The sequence below is a fragment of the Ovis canadensis genome, chromosome 15 (assembly GCF_042477335.2).
Source record: "Ovis canadensis isolate MfBH-ARS-UI-01 breed Bighorn chromosome 15, ARS-UI_OviCan_v2, whole genome shotgun sequence".
In the NCBI taxonomy this organism is placed as follows: domain Eukaryota; kingdom Metazoa; phylum Chordata; class Mammalia; order Artiodactyla; family Bovidae; genus Ovis; species Ovis canadensis.
In genome coordinates this window covers 85,113,687-85,115,054 of record NC_091259.1, presented here as the reverse complement: position 1 = coordinate 85,115,054, position 1,368 = coordinate 85,113,687, and the positions used below count along the sequence as shown (strand labels likewise).

General features: G+C 43.9%; 1 protein-coding gene across 1 annotated transcript; it reads right to left on the bottom strand.

Annotated features, from left to right (window-relative positions):
- Positions 1 to 438: 438 nt before the first annotated feature.
- On the bottom strand, positions 439 to 1,368 carry LOC138420403 (olfactory receptor 4C45-like). Its single transcript, XM_069553591.1, has one exon. It carries the CDS (start codon positions 1,366 to 1,368, stop codon positions 439 to 441), a length of 930 nt encoding a protein of 309 aa, XP_069409692.1.

Sequence of the window (1,368 nt, the reverse complement as noted above, 5' to 3'; positions counted from 1 at the left end):
TATGACTTTTCTGAGCCCTTGGTACTCTCATCCTCAAGGACCATTTTCTCCGTAAAATATTAAAAATCATATTTTCTGACTGCATTCTTATATAGATGACTATAATCCAAGTTGAATTTAAATTATATTAATTTTTTCTTGCTGTTTTAAAATTAAATCATTTCAGGGGCTCTTAAAATTACTGTGGATTCATGTTGATGTGTGGCAGAACCAATACAATATTATAAAGTAATTAGCCTCCAATTAAATAAATTTAAATTAAAAAAAAAAAAACTTGTGGGCTGTAGGCACTGTGTCGACTATGCCTTAATGGATATCAACCCTGGCTTACAATATGTGAGCTCCTGAAAAAAAACTGATCCAGACTAATACAGGAAATAAATTTCTATAAAATATCACTAGTGTTTTTTTTTTTAACCTGAATACTCCACACAAGGTTTATTCATCATCAGTTTTCATTATTTGTCCCCAGAGCTTCTTCATGACATTTTTCACTTCTGCGTTTCTCAGGGTGTAGATTAACGGATTCAGCATAGGAGTTACTATGGTGCAAAACACAGCCACAGCTTTGTCAGTGGGGAAGGAGGCCGTGGGTCTCAGGTAGAGGAATGAACAAGGCACAAAGAACAAGATGACAACCGTGACATGAGAGGCACAGGTGGACAGGGCTTTGCGACGCCCTTCAGAGCTCTGAGTCCTCAGGGAGCGCAGGATGACAACATAGCAAGCAACCAGCATCAAGAAAGTTAGCAAACACAGGGACCCACTGTTGGCAGAAATCAGGGGCCCCAGAGTGTGTGTGTCCGAGCAGGCCAGCTCCAGGAGAGGTATTAAATCACACATAAAATGGTCGATGACGTTGGGGCCACAGAATGGTAACTGAACCATGAACACAATCTGGATCCCTCCATGGAGAAAGCCTAAAGCCCCAGCCGTTCCAACCAGGAGCGCACACACAGGTCGGCTCATGACAGTCACGTAGTGCAGGGGCTTACAGATGGCCACATAGCGGTCATAGGCCATGACAACCAACAGGACAATCTCGGCTCCAGCAAAGAAATGTTCAGCAAAGACCTGAGTCATGCAGCCACTGAAGGAGATGGTGTTCTTTCCAGAGACCAAGTCAAAGAGCAACTTGGGTGCTATGGAGGAAGAGTAGAAACCATCTATCATGGACAAACAGGACAGGAAGAAGTACATGGGGGAACCGAGGGCTGGGCTGGTGAAGACGGTGACGGAGACGAGCAGGTTACCCGCCAGTGTGAGCAAGTAGATGATCAAAAGCACAGCAAATAAGAGTGTCTGCAGTCCTGGATCCTGGGTCAGGCCCAGTAGGATGAATTCTGTTACATTGCTCATCCTTTCCAT